Genomic DNA, 22072 nt, shown 5'->3' with positions numbered 1-22072 from the left:
GAAATGGGGATGTTTAGATAAAAATAAAGTGGGCTCCCTTTAAAATAGCTTTCTAGAAGAGGACAATAAGCCCAGCAGTCTTTACTCATTAAAAACCTCATTAAGGACTGAATTCCAGTTTTATATCTCTCATTATCTGTGCAGTCATGTTTATCTTGGGAACAAATAGATGGGACTGTTCTGCTGGGAGACATCTGTGAGCAACCTTTCCCCTCCTGTCTGTTATTTTTATATTCAACATGAAGCACATTTATCAAAACGATGCTGTGGATTTATATAATGACTTTCATCTCGCTGCCTCGAAGAACATTATTCCAGTTGCCAAGGCTTTGTTTATGCCCATTTTGTGGAATAAAGGAAGACTTTCATTAGCTGATGAGACATCCTGGAAAATGGGGTCCTACAGAACCACTTAGGAGCGCCACACGAGCCTCGCTCCTTTAGCTCCCCTGGCCAGGCAAATGGTCAAATCTTAGAAAAGATTTTGATCGCACCACTAGAACCTCTATTTTCATTTAAGTCATGATTAACCAGAACAGTAAACAAGCTTGATGATATCAAAGTCACAGAAAACGTGTAACATCTCTGCCGTTTTCTCACCCCCTAGTTTGCTGTCCCCCATCCTCACCTGATCGACCTCCAAGAGCGGGGCCACAGCAGGGGCACTTCACACCCCCAGCTCTCCACCTCTTCTCAGGGACGGCATTGTTCTTGGCAGGACACCTCCTCCTCCTCCTCGGGCTGGATGCTGCTTTCACAATCGCCCAAAGAGCTCCTGCATTTCTGCAGCCAGGATCATCTCTTCATGCAGGCCCGCCAGGTTTTGTGCATCTGATGTATTGGAAAATGGTGCCCCGGGTTAAGAGGCCACCCTGAACTCAGCTCCTACAGCTCCCTCTGCTGAGGGAGCATCAGTCAAAGTAGACTTCTCACACTGAATGAATTTTTCATAAGTTAATTGTCTCCGTCCTTTTCATGAATTAAATTAAACTGGGAACATCAAGCATCTACTGTCAGCTTTAGCTTCAGGCGTCTTCACCTTTAGATAATTTCTAACAGCAAAGGATGGCTCGTAACATGTGGCTGTTAACACCTTTCAAATCAAATCAACTGTAACAAAAAACCAAAGGTAAGCCATATTCATAGATGACGCTTCATCTTGCACCGGTTAACAAGGAAGACAGACAAGAATGATACCATTGTTCATTTTCATATCAATTGGCAGAAATTATCTTTATTAGAAAAATGAATTTTCATATATTTACAATTTTTACATCATGTTATACTTGGCACGTGTGTTTTCCCCAAATAGTTATATACATTTCGGTACACACAGACATTCGAGTCCCCCATTCCCTTAATGTTTTTCTACATATTTAACAAAAATGAAGAACACAATACAATTTGTAAGACAACCATAATAATTATATATTTCTCTATCGTAAAAACTTTGAAGCAAACATTTTTTTTAGATATGTTTCAAAATATTTATACAGTATTAGCACTCAGTCATGCACTGGGTTAAAATATGGTCGGGGTGAACTGCTGTGAGTCAGTATGCGTAACGCGGGAGAGAAGTGTGTGGCTCTCGGGGCTGGGCAGATCCAACTACCACCAGGATTTCAGGGGCAGACGGGGGCAGGGGTAGCCGGGCGTACGCGAATCTCCGTAACAAAACAGTTAAAACTGTGTGTGTACAGACGCTTGTGTGTTAAAATGCATTTCAGTTTGCTAAATCTATCTAATAAACCAGGCAGTAATTGGAATGTCAAAACTAGTTTTTTATTATTCTCTTTTCCCCCAAACCCTTTCTTTTGAAGAATCCATTAGACTATGAATTTTATAATGAAATTCTGGATTCTCTTAACATTATTTAATGCTTGATTCCATTTCACCAATATTCTTTTATTTCTACTCTAACATCCTGATTTATTTCCCCAGGCGTTAAGAGGTCTTCAAACCACTACTATTCTTTGCTAACGATTGGAAGTTTATGACTTACCCTTTGGTTTGAAATATTACACTCTTGAGAGTTTTACAGTAAATTGCACTAGCAAATAACAGAAGTGATAGGCTTTGTAATTTACTGTGTATGGACTCAGATGGTTCCGAGATTTCTGGTAAGATGTTATTTATGGGATGCAAATTTCTTCTACTGCAAGGTACATCAGTGCTCCGTGTAACCAGTACAAATTAGTACACTTGGAGTTTTTTCCCCCTCATCGGAACAAGAATACTTTTCCAACTGTACTAACTGTACTAATAACTTATAATTTTCTTTCTGAGCAAAATTCTAAGTTAATATTGTGAATTCTTATTTTCTCAGGATGCAGATGAAGCTAAACCGGTCTTAGGATGACGACTGATGATCCAATACTAATTTTCAGTTACATCTAATTTTTCAGAGTTCAATTGCAAATAACTTCTAATCATACTCAAACCAGCAATACATTACTTGAAACTGTTATTAAATGTTTGTAGAATCTTTGTCACAATGCTGAATTTTTCTCTTGCCCCTCATTCTTCCCAAAAACTTTACACATACACATATATATAAAGCTTATATATAGCTTTTATATATATATATATATATATGTATGTATACAAAGACTAATCAGGACAACACACTAAATTTACATTATTCAAGTAAACAGATAAAAATGTTTTTAAAAGTATAATTTGAGATTTTAAAATATTTCTGGTGTTTTTTGTTTAGCAGCACAGGAATATTGGTGTTTCATCTAAGCCAGCAAAAATCATTAAACAGAATGAAAGGAAGCACAAAATGCCCTTCAGGTTTAGTGTAAATTTCAATCATCTGATGAATTAAAATTAACATCATTAACTCACCGGTGAAGTGCTTCTGAGAGAACCTGAAATGTACGGATGCGAATTTTGTATAAAAATAGCATACTTAGTTAAGAATCAGGTAGGAGTTTGCCTCACACATTAATGAATTCTGTTTGTACCTTCTGGCTTCGCCAGGGAAGACACAAGATACACTGTGCATGTGCATGGGGGCATGAGGTGTGGAGACGGAGAGATCACGCTGCTCTTCATCAGTGCAAAATGGACGTTCTGAAGTGAATAAGACTATTTCAAAATATTATAGCTGATATCAAGTATAAACTGTAAACGGTTCTTACTAAAAATTGCACTAGTTTCCCTTCTAGCTGCACATGATTTTTCATGATGCAACTTCCATACCTTTGCAACATGAGGTTTTGGGTTGTTTTTTTATAATTCTGAGGGTGAACTGCACTAAGGATCTGCTCTCCCACATCCCTATTTAAGTCAAAAGGTGTTTGGCCTAAGTTTGGAATCCAGACCTAGGCCAGGTAAAAATGAGTTAGCCAAAATTTTTCTTCTTGCAGACAAAGGACTTGGAACCAAGTTCTTCTCTAAGACACACTCACAATGAACTGTAGCCAAAATTTGACCCTATAGAATTTTCTGTTTCTGGGTTAAGGTGGAAAAATTAATAACTATCCAACTCTCCCTTTGGAAAAAAGCTCAGGAATTACTTCAAACAAAGGATTCCAAGGTATTTTTTTGTCAGAAGTTTGGGTTAGAGCTCTGTAAATTTAGAAAAGAAGCCAAATACCACAATCACCTCTTGGTCAAAATCTCCACGCCACCAGTTATAGCAAGTTCAAAAGCCTGGGCATTGAGAAGTGATTCTGACTTCACCCCCACTGCTAAATACTGCCTCTGCCTGCAAAACCCGTTCTGCAGGCTGCTCAGTCTGCGTGGAGAATACACAGGCGGCCACTGGTGCACACACTGGCTGGTCTTTTTTGGTTTTTTTGGGGGGAATTTTTGTTTTTTAGGTATGCTTCCTCAGCTACCTTAAGTAACGTGTTTAATGACCAGGTGTGGATGGCGTAAGCTGGCACCGAATTTTAAAATCACGCCAATAGACCCTCTCTGGCCATGAATTTTCAACACAGTACGAGAAGACATCCTTTTCCTATGGCTTTGTTATTTACAGTGAGTATCGTTTCAAGCTCTTTGGACAGGACCTGTCCTCTGACGTGTTTTCACGTGTCCTAGCACAATGCAATCCCGACCCCAGCGAGTCCTTTAGCCTCTTGGGTAATACACTAAACGCTGCCAGAGGCTGAGTGGATGTAGGAGCTTTGGGAAGGAGAGAAGAGAATCACTTAAAATACAGCACTGCTGAAACGTGTCCCGCGGCTTTGGGAGACTACTCACACATGACTAGGTTAGAAAGCGTATGCACGCACGCGTGTCTATACTGTATATATATTTAGGTTAACAAGTTTAAACTATTAATAAACAGCTTCTCATGGTATTTGGTAATTAAAATATCAGGCTTGTGTCATTCAAAATAGTGCAACCTACATAGCAATATACAGGAAAATTACACACATTGTTCCTACTACCATTAATATGCTTGTGCATATCAAGACGACAGGATACCCTTTTCCATAGGATTAACCTTTTGCATATTTAATTGTATTCTTTGGCCCATTTTCCTGTGAAACCTCGTATGATAACATAAAGACTTTGGCTTTAAAAAAAAAAAAAAAAAAAGAGAAGAAAAGAAAACTCCCGTTTTTTCAGTGACTTTCAGAAACTTAAGTAGAATTCAAATCACTTCAGTTAAAAATTGTCATTTTCCTCCAGAAACCACACGCCCCGCAGCCTGTCACAGACCACCCGCTAGTGTGGATAACTGCGAACCTCCAATTTATTTATTTTTTTTTCCACTTTTGAAGATCATTTACACTTCAAATGTTGCACAACACACCCTCCAGAATTTTTCCTGACTCCTCTAATCTTGTCCCAACAGTGAACAAGAAAGGTCGCCTTCCCCAGCAGCACGGGGAGGCACAGCAACCTCGTGAGGGCCCTCCACTGCGGCACTATGAATCCAAATACAGGGTTTGCAATGTGAAACATAAGCCAAAAATATATTTCCAAAAGGTTTTTGCCATTAAACACCATTATTAAACAGGCTCAATAAAAAATTATCAGACTAAAGAATCCTGTAGTAATGATGTAACACAAATCTCTTCAAAACGGCTATTCTTCCGTGCCGCAATGCACAAAACAAATTAAAAAATGTATTCTCATAATGCATTTGCTGAGAAAAACATATTTCTTCTAATAGTACCAGAAGTGCAAACCAAGACATTCTCCATTAAAATTTCATGTCACTGTAAATATTACCATTTGCCCACATTAAAGCTTAGTACCATTTATGAGAAGTGAGGAAACCTTCATCAATTCCAAAGCAAAGTATCATCTCACTTGGAACTTTACAGTGCACTGAATAAGTATCACAATATTTATTGGTATTTATTTTCACAGTTTTCTAACGTGCACATAGAAATATAATTTTTGAAATATATTAGTGAAAACAAATACTAATACAAAAGGGAAAGGACAAAACATCTAGGAGTATAACTGCTTATCACCACTACTTTTTAAGAGTTGGAGAGTCAAAACCATCTCTCTCTTAAATATGTAGTACTATACTTAGTGTGGTTATCTACTAATAAAGGTATTGCATGACAATGTTACAGCGTGGTTATATTCTCTACTAATTTAGCATTGTTTTCAATACAGGTAAAGAATTAAGCAGAAGGAGGAAAAAGTGTCATTTAAGTGCAAAACAACAAAAACCTGGTAAATAGTGAGGTAACTTAATTTTACTTATATTATTTCTGGCTCTTGAATTATAGATATGACAAAATCATCACAAAATCAGCAGTGGATTCTTACAGCTGTTAGACTGGCATTCATTTAAAAAAAAACAAAAACAAAACCAAAAAAAACCAACAACAACAAACCAACCCCAGTTTCAACCACAGCAGATATATCCTGCAGGATGTAACAAAAAAGCTCATGAGCCTGCGAGAACGAAGTGCATTTTCACTGCATTGCAGGGCGATGCACACTTGCAATCCTGACTTCCAAAGTTGCAGGACATTGGAAGAGCATGTATGTGCAGAGAGCATACTCTGTACACAGGCTGAGAGAAGCAGGGAAAAAGAAAAAATTAAAAGCCTGACTGAGGCGAAGTTTATTCACAAAGAGTGCAGTAACCCTCCCTGGCCGCGCAGAGAGAAGCAGGGCAGGATTTCTGCTCCCATTTAATGGGGCAACAGACACCAGGAAGCACGAACAACCACTTCTCCACCCCACGAACATGGCTGTGACAGTGTAATGAAGGTGAACATGGGATTAATTCCACAATGAAAGCTGAGCATCAACAAGGATTTTACACTACGTACAGTACGTGCACATCAGACAGAGGAGTCTGCATGATCAGAGCGATGTAAGAGACGTGACGGTCTTGAGGCTACTCCCATTTAACCACAGCTTCACAGGTGACTCCAGCCAGAGCAGGCTGAGCCTGCCCTCTACCTTATCATATACCTGCCCGCACCTGCATTTACGTCCACAAATAAACACACAGCTGTGATCAAACTCCACTCCCTCCTCCTGATAGTAAATACTAACATATTGCTAATACATTTAAATAAGACAGTATAAGACAGGTGAGTCTGGGCAGGGAAATGGCTCACATCATAAAAGTCACGCTTTGAAAGGCCTTTACGCTCTTTCAGAAGTTCCTTCAGCACTCTTATACTTTGAAGGCTCAGCTCTCAAAAGGAAGGCAGTTTAGATTAAAAAAAAAAAAAAGCATTACTAAAACAAAAACAATTTAAGTATATCACTGCAAAACTGTTTTTCCGTTCCAAACCAGATTGCTCTATACAGGAAAGATATCTACTTTAAAAGGACTTTTGAGCTAAGATAGGGCTAGAGCTGGGAAAGGGAAAGTTTAGCAAGGGAACGTATGACACTCCATCTTGAAAGAAGCACACGACGTGATGATTAACACAACACAATCTAGTCAAGCACAGGATAGTTACTGTTCTATATCAACTAAGAGAGGATTTTGCCATAAAAGATCTGTTTTCACTAGGTTTTATATATCAAACATCTTAAATGCAATGTAAAACAACAAAAAGATTCACCTCTTGAATTCTTCCCAAGTCCAAGCTGACTCTTAGACCCTTAGATTGGTGCCACGATTGGTGCCTGTTCTACGATGTGAACCCAGCAAGGGAAGGAATAGTACCAAAATCTTCCCCATCACTAAGATGCATACGCTACACTGCGGAACTATGAAAATAGCAAGTTATTCTACAAGGAATAGATTCTGACACTTTTATTTCATGCTGGATAGTCATGTGGTAGAAAGCAAACGATGATACAGGCGAGGCTGGGAGTACTGCAAAACCCGCAATTGCCAGGTGCTACCTTAGTGACTACTCGCATAAGCACGGGAACCTCCAGGCACCTGCAAGGTTTAACTTGGCACTCACTTGCACATTTAACTAGCAGATTTTTAAGGCTGGGGATAAGTAGACCATTACTTTCCTAAGCCCACCTAACTGAGATGTCCTTGTTAGGAGCCTATACTTTCTAAAAAGTCAACAGAGAGAGGTAAAATCTTCCAGACACATCACACACAGAACTGCTCCCAAGCCTTGCGCTCTGAACTACCATCCGGACGGAGCTTTCTCTCTCTCTCTCCCCACTGGCAACAGAAAGAGCTCAGCCTTCCAGCACAGAAACCCAACACTACGCACACAGCTCTAGCTTTTGCTTCCTTTAAAACTGTGTAAAAAGATTTCTTTTCACCAGGAAAAAAAACCCCACTCCTCATTTTCCTTGTGAGCCTTACTTCACCTCCTACGTGTTCCTGAAAGATCATAGAGAAGGAGACATGTATTTATGAGATGCTGCTAAAACACAGTGAGCTGGCAGTGGTTTGGGTTCTGTTTGTCCACAGCACTCTTTCTCCTAACCGAGCTTCTTACGTAGCAGAATAATGAATTCTGAGCAAAAGCTGAAAAAACATTAAATGAAATTTTCCAGAAATACAAAAACTCTTAATTTTCCTTAATTTTATCTTATATATTAAAATATCTTATTTCCATGCGTTTAAGTTAGTGGGTGGCTACACTGCTCTAAGAAACACAAGCAAAACACAAAATCCATTTGAAAGGAAAAAGGAAAATTTACTGTGGTGAAAAGGGAAAGACAAAAACATGAAGAAATTCTACAATGTCTTTAAAAGAGGAAAAAAGCAAGAGGCAGGTATGTCTATGTAGCTGGTTTTACCTCCATGTACCTACTGCATTCCTCAGCAATTCAATATCCTGCCTCCATAAAAGTTGTCGTCCGGGAGCAGTGTAACACTACAGGACATGCTACCAAGAATGGCCCATATCATTTACAGCCTGATTCAGTTCCAGCTGGAGTCACGGGAAATCTTGGTGATAGGAATGACCAACAAACTGCTAGAGCTGTAATCAGGAAAATGTAACAAGTCACCAGCACCATCCAGAAAGGTACAGAAAGGATGGCCACTTATGCAGGAAGATTCTTTTCTCCTCTTCAAGAATAGCAGCAGCTAGAGTGAGAGAGAGGGAAATACAGAAAGTCTTGATCTCGGTTTAACTGAAAGGCAGTGCAAATATATCAACAAAGCTCAGGCAATATTCAGAATTCCACGCGCTCTACGGCTGAGCCTCACAAGCTGTGGCTTGTGGCTCTACTGTTGAAGACTTTTCTTCAACTTCCCAGCTTCTTCTTCTTTACTCGTATACATCTGCAACCACACCAGCTACTCGCCTACAACCCTACACTTCAGCCTTTTCTTCCCCCTTCATTCACTCACATTATATGCCAAGATGAAAACAACAAATGCATGCAGATTCTTGTTCCCTCTACTTTCAGTATCTGGTTTTTTGTGTTTGTTTTTTTTTTTTTCTTTTTTTCCCCTTTAAGGCAGCATCTTTTATTTCCATGTGAACAACTGCTGTGCAACATTATCAAGTCTTCCCTCTGTCTCTTTAATTTGTTTTGGTTTAGGGGAGGTGGTTGTACTGCATGTTTGCAGCTAATAATAATAAATCTCTACAGTCAGCAGAAATCTGCTCAAAATCAGAAAAAGCAAACACTGCAATGTATTTCTTTATAGCTAATTTGCTTGTACATTTCACAGAAGGATAAATCCACCTGGGTTTAGGATGTTTACATTTGGATTTCAACAGTTTACTTCGAAAATGTTGTAAATGGGAATTTTTCTTTCCCAGAACTTCACATACAGTACTAGTCTATATATTGAATTATGTGTGTCTAGTTAGATAGAGATGATGATAGAAAAGACTCGTAGCAATCAGCAAATATTTTGAGAACTTAAGGATGATACGAAAGAGAAGAGCCACCACTGAGTTTTATGATTCACTTGGTAAAATTCTCAGTGACTTGTATGGCAGTTTTTGGTATGATACCAGCAAATACCATGTCTGCTGAAACACACCGGGTAGTTCAAAATACTGTAGATCTACTTAATATACCATGATTTGGATTGGAAATTAAAATTTGCCTGAAATATTTTTATTAAGCTCGTTAAAACAACATCTATGCCTTCAGTGCATTTGCCTTCCTGTACACCTAAGACAAATTGTATACCTATATCTTTGGGAAAAGCTTTTGGCTGATGAAAATCAGTGGTCATCCCATAAACAGCCTGGCCCTGCTTCGCTCATACAACTAGTCCTAAGCAATGTGAACCTCTCTAAGGGCGAGTAAGGATCTTCTGCTTATAAAAACCACATCCAGTGAGGAACCAGAAAGCATACCAGGTGAATCAGGGCCAAAAATTGTGACCAAATGTTGAATAAAGAAATCTCAACACATATTTGCTCTGGACAGCGTACAGATACCCATAGATATGCTTTCTGAACATACTTGGAATAAACTATAATGAGATTTTTGAAAGCTGGAAAGGGATTGGAAGCCCAAAGTTCATTACATTCCATTCCTTCAAAAAATATTATCCTTCACCATCATGGTGAACATACAAATATATTTGTGAATACCACAAACTCATTCTGGACTGTTTGGTAGTTAAAGTCGCCTTAGATCTGTTTAACAAGCAAAAATTGTAAAACAGAATTCAAGAAGATGTATTTTGCCTACCCCTATACATCATTTATATTATCTCCCATTTGCAGCTCCGCTTTGCAGTCTGCTATTCCAAATTAAACAACTTGCATACTGTACCTCTGGCATACAGATACTACAATTACAGCCGACAGGCATGATTCTACTGAAAAGAGTTTCAGTTTAGAGAAAAGTTAGGGTAATATTCACATTTTCCAATTCACAGTGGTAATGGTCTCCCTGCTCGCTGTTCTTCAGTGAAATGTAAGGAATAATGCTTGAATAATCTAAACGTCCTCTACACAAAAAACCTAAAGCCGTTCTCAGAGTAGCAGGAGAATGGGAGAGCACCACCTGTTGAATGCTTTCAGTGTTCAAATACATTAGCAATTATATTTACTTTTTTAGTTTAAATTAAATTCACAGTTCTACATTCTACTCACAAGAGGCTTCCTCTCTTCCCCTCCATGCTCCCTTACCATTCGTATCTAGTGCTTTCTTTTTTTCCAGCGGGGGTGAGGAGGGGTGTGTAGCAGACATTATACTTGTGAAATAATCTGATTGATCTTTACTAGAGGTAAATTCATATAAGAATGCATCCCTGTTATGTGAATACCTTTGTATAGCAGTCAGTGACAATAGAGATACTGTTCCTCAGTGATGTGTGCATATATTCAATTTATATAACAGACTCGGTTGGAGAAATTTTTAAAAATGGTCTAATGTTCAACAAATATGCACAATATTCTGGAAGGAAGAAGTCCCTCCAAAGGCATTAATCCTTCAAATAAATGGTACTGCGCTCCTCACTGATTACACTGAACGTATGGCTGTCGGTGTTTGATACTGTATTAAGAGCTTTAATACTATTAACATACAATTAATTAGATGTCACTAATACACTATGAACAAAGAATTACAGGGGGCTGGGATTTGGTTTGGGAAGTGAAGGAATAAAAGAAATACTATACAGCCCTGAGTAATCACCAGTAAGGGGCAAATGCAAACTTACATTAGGCCTCAAGGTTACTAATAAAGTCCACAGCTCCACAGTAAGTGTCATATAGTGATATCTAAAAATATATACTCTGGATTAGGCAGCTGTGAAATTTCTGACAAGATGACTGCAGACTTTTCAATGAACTTAGTTCGTAATGGTAAATGCATGTGAAATAGAAGAAAAGCATTTGTACATTAACATTAACCAATATCCATGGGGCTTCCTTTTGGTACACAGCAGTTCACATGTTTGGCCCTACAGGCTTCCCATTTATCGTCTGTCAGTCTAGAACAAACATACTAATTTTGTGCTAACACGCTGTATTTTATTTATTAAGGTCCCGGGGGTTCGGGGGGTTTTTTATTATTATTTGGCTTTGAAAATGCTTACGAAGCTAAAATATATTTTTGAAAGTCTAGCTTTCTGTTCTCTTTTAAAGTCTTACTTTTGAAACTGTGCAAATGCATTCCTAATTCTTTTTGTCTGTGTCATACTACATGCATACCATATTGCTTATCCAGTACTAGAAAATCATTAAACATTTCTAAGGACAAAAGTACATTGAATGATACTTAGCAACATAAATTAGAATAACCAAAATAATAAAATAATTAGATACAAAACAGCATAGTTGCCAACATATATTGGGGCTATTTCAGTACAGCTTGCCATTTATATATAAAGCATACATAAATGGCTATTTTTTTATCCTTTTCAACAAGACATATTTTAAAAGGATGGTTAAAAGCAGACTAATTTACCTATTCATGTACAAAAGTACACTGGGAAAGGGAGAGGTTTACATATCATTTACCATAGCAGGATACTGTTAAAGGATAAATTCTCCCTCTAAGATGGTGGCAACTATTTTTTCCCTATAGATAAAGTGTTCACGGAAAATTTAAACATCTGATTCAATGCTAGGCATTTTCTTATACACACGTCTATTGCTACAGGAATTTAAAACCCTTGGAGTTGAGTACAAGCTATTCCTATTTGCAACATAAGGCAAAACATGCTCTGAAATGTACATGTCATTATGGATCCGACCATCCCTGGAACAGTATGATGCTGAAGACTTTATGGATGACCTTAAATAATTATCATGTCTTCCTCTTGTTGGTAATGAATGTTTATAAAGATCAGCCGGACTTCGCCTAAGAGATAAGTGCTGGTCATCACGATAGGAGTGCAGAAAGGGATTATCATCTGAGTGAACAGGATACAGGGACTTGCTCCGTTTACTGTCCTCTAGTGCATGAGTTAAAAGTGAGGCCTTGTTGCTCAACAGTTTGCTTGAGGGAACACTAAACATGCTTGCATATGGACTACTTTGTAGAAATTTCTCTCTTTCTTTCAAGCTTATACTACGAGAAGGTCTTCCAATATCAATTTCCCTGGATTTATCAGCGATATTATCAAAAGAATGTTGCCTGCTAATCCTCAACTTATTTTTTTTATGATATTGCAGAGCATTGTTTTGTGACCAACTATGCTCATAGATTTCTTCAGGAAGTGATAAGTTCGTTGTATCCTGCAGCATCTGATCTTCTTCAATATCATAGAGGTTCCCCATCCGCAAGCATGCGTCACATTTATAGGGAGATCTGCTCGAGTAGTGTCCCGCGTAAGTGGGCAAATTGGAAAGACAGCTCCTGCAGTGGGTGGAGTTCTGTCTATATCTATCGTTCATGTCACCTAGGGAAGCATTTTTATCTTTTAAAGTGTAGTGCTTTGCATAAAGTTTATACTGGTCATTATTTGGAAGACTGTCTTCATTATGCAAGGGAGTCCTGTTAGCATGTTCTGCTTTCCTGTAGTTGTCATTGTGATCTTGATAAACATCAGGGAACTCTATAGTTTCTGGAAGGACAATGTTTTCGATGTACTGAGGTGTGTCCAAGCGGAATCCTGGCTCCTTGTCAGCATCAATCGTGTAGATTTTATCCCGTGGAGAGCTTGGTTTGGTTTTCAGATATGTCAGTTCCACTTCACTACAGTCTTTTGGGTATTTTGATGCTACTGTCCTTTTTTTAAAATTGTCCTTGGTTTTGTGGTGCTTGTTGTTGTTTTCAGGCTCCATATGGCAAGTAGCTCGGCTTGATGCCTCTGATACATCCGAATGGACAATCTCTTCAGGAAGGTATCTTTGGCTTTTCACTGAAAGCTGCCTGTTTTCATCTGACCCGTTTTCTCTCTGGGAACCTTGGCTCTGACGTACAGATTCTTGACGTAAAGATTCAACAGATTTCCTCCAAAGCTGCCTGGGTCTGGAATTCACTTTTGCTTCTGCTGTTACTGCAACCTCTACTGTATTCGGATTGGACTCATTCAGCGTGAGAGGATGCTGACCTTGGAAAACATAGTTGTTAAGATTGTCCTTGTGTCGATTACCAGGAAGTGTCTGCAGTTCACTCATGTTGTCACCAAAAAAGTTATCCTTTGTCTGAAAGGATCTGTTATCAGAAAATATCAAGTTTCCCTTATCCATGACCATATCCATAATCAAGGAACCCCTCTGAATGAAATCAGCTGTTCTTTTTGGGGAGTTAATTCTTGAAGGATTGATATTGGTCATATTTTTCGCTGTTCGCAGTAGTTTTAACATGTTTGTTTGGGAATTGGTCAAAGTAAAGTCAGGAGACTTCTTTTTTTCTTCAATGTGTACTCCGTGAATGCAGCTGTAAATACCCTGTAATACAAGTAATATAAAACAAATTAAATCACTATGTGTCAATTTTTAACACTTCCATTCTATTTCTTTATTAACCATAAAGAACAGTTACACGTTGCTTATCTAACGACTGGAAAGATTAAAAGTTCATATCTCTTCTTTTAGCATTTCCTTACATTGATATAGGAGAATTATTTCTACCGTATCTGTTGGCACTGAAAAGGAGAAAAATTGCCAGTATTTTACAAACCAATGGTCTGTGTTGGCATCCCCTGCTTATTCTAGAAAACAAGATTAGAAGGTACCCCAAAAGGTTCCCTAGTCCCATCACAAAATGTAACTAGCTTTCAGTAAGGGAAACTCTATTCTTTTAAGCCAGTGATTAAATTACCCCCCTAAAGAAGCCTGCAGGCAGGCTATCTTCTTGGAGGTTAAGGTAATCTTCACTTTCACTGAAATAAAAAGGCTTCTAGTCATGGTATTTTAGCTTTTCTGTTTCCTATCCTGGTGCCTGTGAAAAAATCCCATCTCTTTCTAAAGCCTGAATTTGAGTTCGTTTTGAGCAAAAGGCTGAAGCCTGTCTCTTAACTCTGACCTCTTCTGTCTCCCCTGTGAGCTCAACTGACGTTTCTGACCCTGTGAACTTGTAATTCTTAGAAATTTGCCTTTGAAATAAGTGCTTTTTTCCCCTAGATTGGTTAGGAGAATTTCACACGTAAAAGGCCAAAAGTATAAAGTTCAAATGTAAAATGTGGAGATTAAACTCTATATGCTTTTCTAGACAATCCCCAACAGGGAAGGGCAGAGTATTTTTAATGCAGTTCCAATACAGTCCAATTTACTCAACAGGGTAATTTCAGCACATTTTAAAGCAATTGGGCATTTTAGTATCATTTTTAATTCTCTTCAGCTATGTAAAAAATCCAGCAAAATCAACTACCTAATGAAAGTATTATGTGTTTAAAAAACCCAAAATGACAAAACCCCAACTAATTTATCAAAAATTTAAGAACAAGCACATGCTTCCCTTATTTTATGACAAGTATCAGTTATTTGGATATGTAAATCCACTTTGGGTTTGGTAAAGTTATCATTAAAACCTGTCTGAGTGTCTAACCAAACACAAATGACACTTGCGTTTGGCCTTTTCTCACATGGTTTATTCAAGTTTGCTATCAAGAGAAGCTTATTAAAATATTCCAGTATATTTTTATTGCTTAAAATACACTTGTTTAAGAAAAACACAAAATTGGGAACTAATGTCTCTCATAAATTTACTGTTTATTTTGTTTGGATTTTTTTTGGTGTAAATTAATCCATTTTCTGTATCTGAGCAGCTCTACCATTTCTTCATCAAAATTTCCCCTAAATGTATTAGTTTTCAGCATTTGATTATTGATTATCCTGGCATATGATAATTCATACCTTAGAATATTCCAATGAAGAAAAGACTTCTCATGGAGTGCAAGTACATCCTAAACCTGTTGACTACTCTAGAGCATCACACTGATGCTCTAATATGTATTTCACATGTCCAAGTGGGAATAAAAGGAAACATAATGTTTTAGGGAGGTAGCATTTATTCTATCTATTGCTTGATGGGGGGAAATGAAAGTAATACTGACCCTGCTGATCGAGAACAACAATCCTGGCCTATCTGAGCAGACTCCAGTGAAGCAGAATCTAAGTTTCCAGTAAAATAAGTGCTCCCAGACAAAGGTTATTAAACTGAGTGCCATGGCTGCTGCAAGCATGTAAAACACTCCTGCCATGTTGTCAATGTCCAGCTGGCTGCTCATGACTTCGTTCTTCTCGTTGTGGCAAATACCAGTCAGCCACAGGGTTTCTAACTCTTCCATTTCCCCTAGGGAGAGCAAGGAGTCAAACAGGTTAGAACGCAAAAATTACTACTCACAGTATTCGAAGTCTTTACAAGTTTAAAAATACAGCACCGTTTAATGCTTCATTTGTGGAGCATCTTAGTCCTATCTACTAAGGATTTGCAAATATAGCAGATTTCAACTCACAGCACCCTAGTTTCAGATGTCCTCAGATTTCATAAATTACGTGGGAAGCTGGCGGCTCTAGAAAGCAGCATCTGTGATTTGGGGAAAACTTTCTTCTGCTTGTTCTAACTAGTACCCCTTCTTACAGAGAGTGGAACTGGAGGGTTCCTGTCCCAGGGGATTCCCCCACCCCATCCATGAGAGCTGCGTTTGGTGCACCCTCAGACCCAGGAGGCTCCTCCTGTCCCAGTCCAATATGTGCCACCGGTGCTGCTCCAGTCTGCAGGTCCAGCTGGTAGTAAGCCCCCATTGCGTACTCCAGAGGTGCCGATGCATACACAGACCCTCACAGACAGCAATGTCGTTAGCAGTACCACATGGCACTCACAAACCCAAATAAAGATGGCCTGATCCTCCTCCTCCTGCCCAGCTGATGAGGACTGAAGTCTGCTAGTGAAACACACACACACGATCACTCGTGTGATTCACAAACACACCAGTATTCACAGACCCCTCAAACACTGCCATGGGCTATGCCTGTGCGATATCTGTGCCTGAACCCTATACACCCCTTACCCAGGCACCAGCTTGGACCTCAGGTCTTTCCAGAAGTCCCCTAACAAATCGTATCTGCCCCCACACTCATAAACAACAAATGGAAAGCAAGAACACAGCACAAACAGCTGGGAACTGAGTTTAGTAAAGAGATGGGACAGGCTGTAGCCACGAGACACAGGTCAGACAAGCATCCTGACACACAACCAGACCCTTTTATGCTCTCCCCTCTCCATTTTCCTATGCTTGTTTCTGTTCTTAAGTTTTTATTGTAATTAGCAGTATCTGTCAAATACAGCTCTTCTCCTGCCTTTCTGCCTCTTTTCACTGGGTGATGCAATAACTGCAAACCCTTCCCATGTCACGTACTCTCTCCTGGTGTCCTGGACACCTCCTTCTGCTCCCCCCTGGCGTGCTGGATCACCCAGCCTTTCTTTTTCCAGCCTCCTCTGGCCTTCTGCTGCTGCCAGCACCTGCCTCCTGGGCAGCAGCAGCAAAATAAACGGCATCATCACATGCGCGAAACAGAGCATTCCTGGTTCCTGGTCCTGGCTGTGCCACACCCTCACTGCCATGAAAACACTTCATTAACTTAAAGCTAAGGAAGCAGATCTGCTCTTTCCCTCTGTTGCATATTCTTAGTCTTAGAATCCACATTTCACCGATGAGATTTGGCCCCAGATGAAGGACACCATTGTTAGCAGCGGTTGCTACTGCCGACATGGACAGAGGTGTGCAAGAAACTGCAATTCTTCCTGCCAAGACTGTTTTTTATATTGCATTATATGATTAATTTTCAAATGCTTAGTGTTGTTCTTGCTGAAGCATTGCATGTGCATACATGCCTCTTTACTCTCTTGAGGATATACTCAGCTGAGTAATTTTATTATTATTTTTAAAGCCATAAATTTTGCCATTTCTAGAAAATAAAGCAGGCAATACAGAGGGACAGAAAGTACAGTATTAGCTGGCTTGGTGTGTTTCCCAGTTTAGGATATGGCTTCAATTTGGGGGAAGAATTCCCACGCTACAGATCCCTAATCCTAACCCAAGGATTAGGGAATACATTTTTAGTATTATAATTCATACATCATTGGAGTAAAGATCAGAAAAAAAAACGTCTAGAACCTATATTGACATTTCAGCTACCTTCAAGCCAGACTAGAAGATCAATGACCTGCTGTGCAAGAGCATTTTGCAGGGCATTAGAAAAGCTGCAGCCCACGGAAAATAAGGATGTGTGAGTTGGAACACAGGACTGTGATGGAGAAATTGCTTCTCATAGAATGTGAAGGAAAAATTGAAGTAGAAAGGACAAGTACCCAGGCACTTTAGCAAAGGCATTTCACAAATTTGTAAGAGAGATTATTCAGTTCCTAGTTAATTCTGAGTTTAGTTCTGTGCTTGAAGCATGAATTAAACCTCTACATCTGAAAAAGGCAGTGTATCTTCTCCCAGATTACAGTGCTCAATCTTCAAAATACCTAAGAGCATCCCTAAAGAAGAAAGTCAATCTTAATGAATCTTTAAAAGTCTTCTAATCCAGGACATTGGGACAATAAATTATTAATTGTAACAGTATAGATATTGCACACTGTCGCTACATAGATAATTGGGGTTCATTATTGCATTTCCATATCTTCTTGGATTTCTTTTGTGCTGCTAAACCTCAGTGGACTGTTCCCCTCGTCTCTCTTTCAAGTCCTCCCCAAGGCCTATGAATAAAGCTCACAGAGGCGATAGAAAAGAACCCAAGTCCAAAGAGAGTGCAATGTTTCTGGTTTGTGCATTAGTAGCCGAAGCTCTGACAATCAGCCCTCATTACATCCCACAGGAAAATTCACATCTCCCAAGACTGTCAAACATCAACTTGATTTGACTGCTGTGCCCTTTTACAATTCATAACAAAATTCACAAAGGAATTTAAACCTGTTTTTTATTTCTGTTTCCTCTGCGTTTCTTTCCCTTTGGCATGTACATCTAAAGTAACTATTGATAATCCACTAACCTTTCCAAAACCGTCACTACAGAAACCAACCAAGCTTGTTTTGAGTCGAGATAAATGACAGTACCCTGGCAAGCTGCGAAAAACAAAGCATCCCAGAGTCTCTCAGATCCTGCTGTTGCAATATCCCTCCCATTGTACCTGACAATGACAGAAATCACTGTTAATTAATACCCAAAAGTAATCCACAATTCTATAGATCGCAAAGCACTGTGAATCATTGGACTGTCATATTTACGAAATATTATCTGGGAATGGATTGCGGTAAAGGAGAAAAGACGGGTCCTTGTCATAGGTGACTCCCTGCTGAAGGGAGCGGAAGGCCCAATATGCAGGCCGGACCCGGTACGTAGGGAGGTCTGCTGCCCCCCTGGAGCCCGCGTCAAGGACGGGAAGAGGATGCTTCCTTCCCTGGTACGGCCCTCAGACTCCTACCCACTTTTGCTCTTTCAGGTAGGCAGCGACGAGGTAACAAGAAGTTGTCCAAGGGCAATGAAGAAAGATTTCAAGACCCTGGGATGCCTGGTCAAGGGATCGGGAGCACAAGTTGTGTTCTCATCTATCCCCCCAGTTGCGGGGAATGACAAGGGAGTAAGTAGGAGGAGCCAGCAGATCAATGCCTGGCTTCGAGCCTGGTGCTGCCGGCAGGACTTTGGGTTCTTTGATCATGGCCTGATCTACAAAACACCTGGCCTGCTGGTAACAGGCAGGAATACCTTGACTTCCAGGGGAAAAAGGGTTCTAGGACAAGAGTTATCAGGGCTCATTAATAGGGCTTTAAACTAGATTTGAAGTGGGATGGGGATGGTACTGGGCTTGATGGTGAGGTGCCAGGGCGTAGTTGCTCAGCGCTCGTGGGCCAGCGTGCCAGTATTTCTGAAAGCCAGAAGGCACACCACATCTCAAGGGTCAAAACTACACACACGACTCCCTCTCTGAAATGCTTATACACCAATGCACGCAGCACGGGGAATAAGCAGGAAGAGCTGGAGATCTGTGTGTGGTTGCAGGGCCACGATCTCATTGCAATTACTGAGACATGGTGGGACAGCTCACATGACTGGAATGCTGTCATGGATGGCTATGTCCTTTTCAGGAAAGAGAGACCAGCAAGGCGTGGTGGTGGAATTGCACTCTATGTGAGAGAGCATTTGGAATGCATCGAGCTCTCACTAGGGGCGGATGAAGAGAGGGTCGAGAGCTTATGGATAAGGATTAAGGGGCAGGCAAATATGAGGGACACTGTTGTGGGTGCTTATTACAGGCCACCTGATCAGGATGGGGAAGCTGATGAGGGTTTCTACAGACAGCTGAAGGTAGCCTCGCAATCGCAGGCCTTGGTTCTCATGGGGGACTTCAATCACCCCGATATGTGCTGGGAAGACCACACAGCCAGGCACGCACAGTCCAGGAGGCTCCTCCAGTGCATTGATGACAACTTTTTGACGCAGGTGGTACAGGAGCCAACAAGGAGAGGAGCACTCCTGGACCTGGTACTGACAAACACAGAGGGACTGGTGGAGGACATTAAGGTTGGGGGCACCCTAGGTTGTAGTGATCATGAAATGATAGAGTTCAGGATCATGGGTACTACACACAAAACATCAAGAAGTAAAATTACAACCTCGTATTTCAGAAGGGCTAACTTCGACCTCTTCAAGAAACTGCCTGGACAGATCCCGTGGGCCAGGGCTCGGGAAGGCAAAGGGGCTCAAGAAAGCTGGTTGGTATTCAAAGACCACTTCCTCCAAGCTCAGGATCGGCACATCCCTAAGAGAAAGAAATCGGCCAAGGGATGCAGGAGACCTGCGTGGTTGAGCAGGGAGCTTCTGAAAAAGCTCAAGTGGAAGAAGGAAGTTTACAATAAGTGGAAGAAGGGCCTGACCCCTTGAGAGGATTACAAGAATGCTGCCAGAACATGCAGGGATGAAACAAGGAAAGCCAAGGCTGCCTTGGAATTAAACCTGGCTAGGGATGTCAAGCTCAGCAGGAAGGGCTTCTACAAGTATATTGGAAGCAAAAGGAAGACCAGAGAAGTTGTGGCCCCACTGTTGAATGAAACAGGAGCCATGGTGATGGAGGATGCGGAGAAGGCAGAGTTACTGAATGCCTTCTTTGCTTTGGTCTTTACTGCTCGGCCCAGCCCTCAGGAGTCCCAGGCATTGGGGGAAGTAATGGGGAAAGAAGACGACTTCCCTTGGGTTGAGGAGGATCGAGTGAGGGATCAATTAGATATTCACAAGTCCATGGGCCCTGATGGGATGCACCTGAGAGTGCCAAGGGAGCTGGCGGAAGTCATTGCTGGGCCGCTCTCCATCATCTTTGAAAGGTCCCGGAGAACAGGCGAGGTGCCTGAGGACTGGAGGAAAGCCAATGTCACTCCAGTCTTCAAGAAGGGCAAGAAGGAGGAGCCGGGGAACTACAGGCCAGTCAGCCTCACCTCCATCCCTAGAAAGATGACGGGACAGCTCGTTCTGGGCGTCATCTCAAGGCATGCGGAGGAAAAGAAAGCTATCAGAAGTACTCAACATGGATTCACCAAGGGGAAATCATGTCTGACTAATCTGATAGCCTTCTATGATGGCATGACTGGATGGATAGATGAGGAGAGGGCGGTGGATGTGGTCTACCTTGACTTAAGCAAGGCATTCAACACGGTCTCCCACAGCATCCTCATAGGGAAGCTTAGGAAGAGCGGGCTTGATGAATGGACAAGTAAGGTGGATAGATAACTGGTTGAAAAACAGAGCTCAGAGGGTAGTGATTAGGGGCACAGAGTCTAGTTGGAGGTCAGTGACAAGTGGTGTTCCCCAGGGGTCAGTACTGGTCCTCTTCAATATATTCATCAATGACCTGGACAAGGGGATAGAGTGCACCCTCAGCAAATTCACTGATGACACAAAGCTGGGGGTGTGGCTGACACACTGGAAGGCTGTGCCACCATACAGAGAGACCTAGACAGGCTGGAGATCAGGGCAAAGAGGAACCTTATGAAATTCAACAAGGGCAAGTGCAGGGTGCTGCACCTGGGGAGGAGTAACCCCAGGCACCAGTACAGGTTGGGGGCTGACCTGCTGGAGAGCAGCTCAGCTGAAAGGGACCTGGGAGTCCTGGTGGACAACAGGATGATCATGAGCCAGCAATGTGCCCTTGTGGCCAAAAAGGCCAATGGCATCCTGGGGTGCATCAAGAAGAGTGTGGCCAGCAGGTCAAGGGAGGTCATCCTCCCCCTCTGCTCTGCCTTGGTGAGGCCACCCCTGGAGTACTGTGTCCAGTTCTGGGCTCCCTGGTTCATGAAGGACAGGGAACTGCTGGAGAGGGTGCAGCAGAGAGCTACCAAGATGATTAGGGGATTCAAACACCTCTCTGATGAAGAAAGGCTGAGGGATTTGGGTCTCTTCAGTCTGCAAAAAAGATGGCAGAAGGGGGATCTTATCAACGCTTATAAATACTTAAAGGGTGGGTGTCAGGAGGATGGGGCCAGGCTCTTGTCAGTGGTGCCAGGGGACAGGACAAGAGGTAATGGGCACAAACTTGAGCATAGGAGGTTCCACCTAAACATGAGGAGGAACTTCTTTCCTTTGAGGGTGGCAGAGCCCTGGCACAGGCTGCCCAGAGAGGTGGTGGAGTCTCCGTCTCTGGAGACATTCAAACCCACCTGGACGCGTTCCTGTGCAGCCTGCTCTGGGTGACCCTGCTCTGGCAGGGGGTTGGACTAGGTGATCTCCAGAGGTCCTTTCCAACCCTACGGTTCTATGATTCTATGGACAGATTAGGCTGGTAATTCTGGTCTACATATATAAATCGGTTACCATTTACAGAATATATTTATAATC

At 41.2% G+C, this 22072-nt stretch overlaps 1 protein-coding gene across 3 annotated transcripts in view; it reads right to left on the bottom strand.

Annotated features, from left to right (window-relative positions):
- Positions 1–8045: 8045 nt before the first annotated feature.
- The window catches only part of GRIN2A (glutamate ionotropic receptor NMDA type subunit 2A), a 187773-nt gene continuing 173746 nt past the window's right edge, over positions 8046–22072 (bottom strand). Inside the window, exons 13-15 of one of the 3 annotated variants that reach the window (XM_074596894.1) lie at positions 15296–15534; positions 12028–13688; positions 8046–8458 (exon numbers count right to left, since the gene is read on the bottom strand). In XM_074596894.1, the coding sequence (XP_074452995.1) occupies positions 8443–8458; positions 12028–13688; positions 15296–15534 (1916 nt within the window). In that variant the 3' untranslated portion in view covers positions 8046–8442. Of the gene's footprint in view, positions 8459–10508; positions 13689–15295; positions 15535–22072 lie in introns of those variants that run through there. The other 2 variants (XM_074596895.1, XM_074596893.1) reach the window with 2 other exon arrangements.

This window comes from Larus michahellis, chromosome 8 (assembly GCF_964199755.1).
Source record: "Larus michahellis chromosome 8, bLarMic1.1, whole genome shotgun sequence".
Taxonomy (NCBI): domain Eukaryota; kingdom Metazoa; phylum Chordata; class Aves; order Charadriiformes; family Laridae; genus Larus; species Larus michahellis.
Note: the sequence above shows the minus strand (reverse complement) of the source record. Positions and strands in the feature narration are given on the sequence as shown.